Genomic DNA, 2,820 nt, shown 5'->3' with positions numbered 1-2,820 from the left:
GCGGTGCCTCACGCCATCTCTGACCCATGCGTACGCTCATTTTGGAGACATGAACCTGTGACACAGATGGTGAAGTGATGAAAGTCAAGAGACCCGACAGCTCCGGTCATCACTAGAATTTGTGTCAGACCTAGGGAGTCCTCACTTGATCTCCTACAGAAGAGGGAACATGACTGAAAAAGGAGCCACAGAAAAAGAGGTGAAAGCTGAGAAGAGAAGAGGATGAGACGACAAGGAGGAAGTGAAATGATTTGAAGTTAATCAATTTTAATGCTGGCAAAAATACATATGTAACCTAAGAATGATTATGCTTAATTGCAATGAATGATTAACTAATGTACTATGATTATTGGTTGTATTGGTCTTTCACATTAAATTCCAGTGAAATATATTTATGTTTGTGGTTGTAATGTGACAAAATATGGAAAAGTTCAAGGGGTATGAATACTTTTGCAAACCACTGTACCATGCTTCAGCTGCCCCAGTTAGACATTGATAAATATTGATGCCAGTCTMTAGAAATGAGAGCAGCCTATGTATAATTAAAATTTATTTTAGTAATCTGTATTTTTCAGTTTCTCCCCAATCATGAGAGTCTTCAGTTAAGGGTTAGCACACTGACTACAGAATAATGGATGTATTTCATCCCACAGTGTTCTTCTCAGTCACCTTTTCTTTGTGTTTTTATTCGAGCAGAGGATGGCCGTCCTGTATCCACTGTTCCAGAGAAGAAGGATGTTCCACACCCTAACCGAAAGTCCTCCAGTCCTTCCCACTCTGTTCACAGCCTGAGGACACACCAGAAGCAGCACTCTGACCAACACAAACGCACCGCTTCTGTTTCTGGTAACACACACAGTACCAATGAGACTTATCTGCTGCAGAACGAACATGTTACACTATATATTTTTCATTTCTACCATACTTTTTAATTCCCGTGGAAATAATTATTAAATGTTCCTCTGCAACTAATTAACCTTTGGGATCATTCTTATACAAGATAGTTGCCAATATATAGGACCAATCCTGTCATAATTGTAAATAAATGTAGAAATATATAAATGCCTTGAAAAACTAAATACATGGCTTAATAAAACAATTAATGTGGCAAATTTAGCAAACAATAAAAAAAACAACCAATTTGTTTGATTATACATGGGACCTAAATTATGATTTATCATTTTTATCCATAATTTAACAATTTAATTTCCTTTAATTGAGATTTCATGATCAATAAATCACAATTACTGTATTTCATTGTCCATTTTATTTCCAGTCATATATATTTTTAAACTTAATTTTTTTATTATTATTATTATTATTATTTTCATTTCTACGTAAAAAACACAACACAAAAAAGAACATATAAGAGCTGGGGTAAATAATAAAATCACTTCGTTTACCAATATGATTTATAGACATAGCAATAAAATAAAGTAAAGTAAAATACGATAAAGCCAACATTTAGTAATTTCCTTCTTGCTTGCAATCATAAAGATATGAAATATGAAAAATATGACTGGAAATGAAATGGACAATGAAATATTTTTGATAATGTTAAATTAATACTGTTAAAATGATAAACAATAATTAAAATCGCACTGTATAATCAAATGAATTGGTTATTATTTTTTGTTGTTTGTTTACTAAATTTGCCACATGAAATATTTTATTAAGCCATGTATTGAGTTTTTAAGCCATTTATAAATGTCTACATTTATTATGACAGGATGAGTATTGATAAAACTTTCAGGAAATCAATGAATGTAGCTCTACAAGTGTTTGTGTGTGTGTGTGTGTGTGTGTGTGTATATGTGTGTATGTGTGATTTTTAGATTGTACCACAAAATCAGAGGCATCTCTGAGCAATCATGACCCTCGGACCGCTGTGCAGCTTCGCACTGCACTGAAGAGGCTGAAGGAAATCATGGAGGGAAAGAGCCAGGTACTTTCTTTTTAAATTAACACATATTCAGTGGACATTTTGAAGCAAGGTAATTTAAAGTACGGTCCCCTCCAAAAGTATTGGAACAGCAAGTCAATTTCCWTTGTTTTGGTTGGACCCTGGAGACATTTGTGTTTAAGATCAAAAGATGAAGATGAGACGAGTTCCAAATGTCAGCTTTTGTTTTCTGGTATACATGTAGATACAACTTAGGATGTATCACCYTTTGTATTACACCACAGCATTTGTAGGTGAGCAAAAGTAAAGGAAKAAATGATCTTAAGTAGCTAAAGTAAAGAATATTTGGTGGCATAGCCCTTGCTTGCAGTGACTGCTTCAAGCCTGCAACCCATCAACATCATCAAACTGTTCCAGGCTTTTACCACAGCTTCATTCAGTTCTTGTTTGTTTCAGGGTGTGGGGTGGGGGGTTTCTCCCTTCAGTCTCCTCTTCAGGTGGTAAAATGCATGCCCCTACCAGTAGCTCACAAACTACTGGTAGCTTATGACTTCATTTAAAGTAGTTCTTCAGTGCTTATGGAAAATTGAGAGTAGCAAAATTAGATTTGTTACTGGCCAAACAAAATTTTATTTATATCCAATCAATGCATAGATGTCCCTCCCCCTTCGATATCACTCAAACAGTTAAGCACTCAGTATGGTCGCTCGGCAGTTGACCGGACGACTTGTGGTCACGTGGTAGTTCGGTGTTCATTTTTGTACACACTTTTCATAGCTTCTGAGACACAACGTGCTGAGCACCTGGACAACCCCTTTCTGCTGCAGTATACGTCACTGCATGGGGTTTCTTCCCACTGGACTCTACAAAGCGGGAAAAGTCCAAGACCTGTCACCCGACTTTATTTGTGCACAAAT

At 36.1% G+C, this 2,820-nt stretch overlaps 1 protein-coding gene across 1 annotated transcript in view; it reads left to right on the top strand.

Annotated features, from left to right (window-relative positions):
• Positions 1–2,820, top strand: part of LOC106534873 (1-phosphatidylinositol 3-phosphate 5-kinase-like) — a gene marked incomplete at both ends in the record, with an annotated part of 49,808 nt that overhangs the window by 1,806 nt on the left and 45,182 nt on the right. The window contains 2 exon segments of the mRNA XM_014031651.1: positions 697–846; positions 1,836–1,945. Coding sequence (XP_013887105.1) covers positions 697–846; positions 1,836–1,945 — 260 coding nt within the window.

Source organism: Austrofundulus limnaeus, unplaced genomic scaffold (genome assembly GCF_001266775.1).
Source record: "Austrofundulus limnaeus strain Quisiro unplaced genomic scaffold, Austrofundulus_limnaeus-1.0 Scaffold1294, whole genome shotgun sequence".
NCBI lineage: Eukaryota > Metazoa > Chordata > Actinopteri > Cyprinodontiformes > Rivulidae > Austrofundulus > Austrofundulus limnaeus.
Note: the sequence above shows the minus strand (reverse complement) of the source record. Positions and strands in the feature narration are given on the sequence as shown.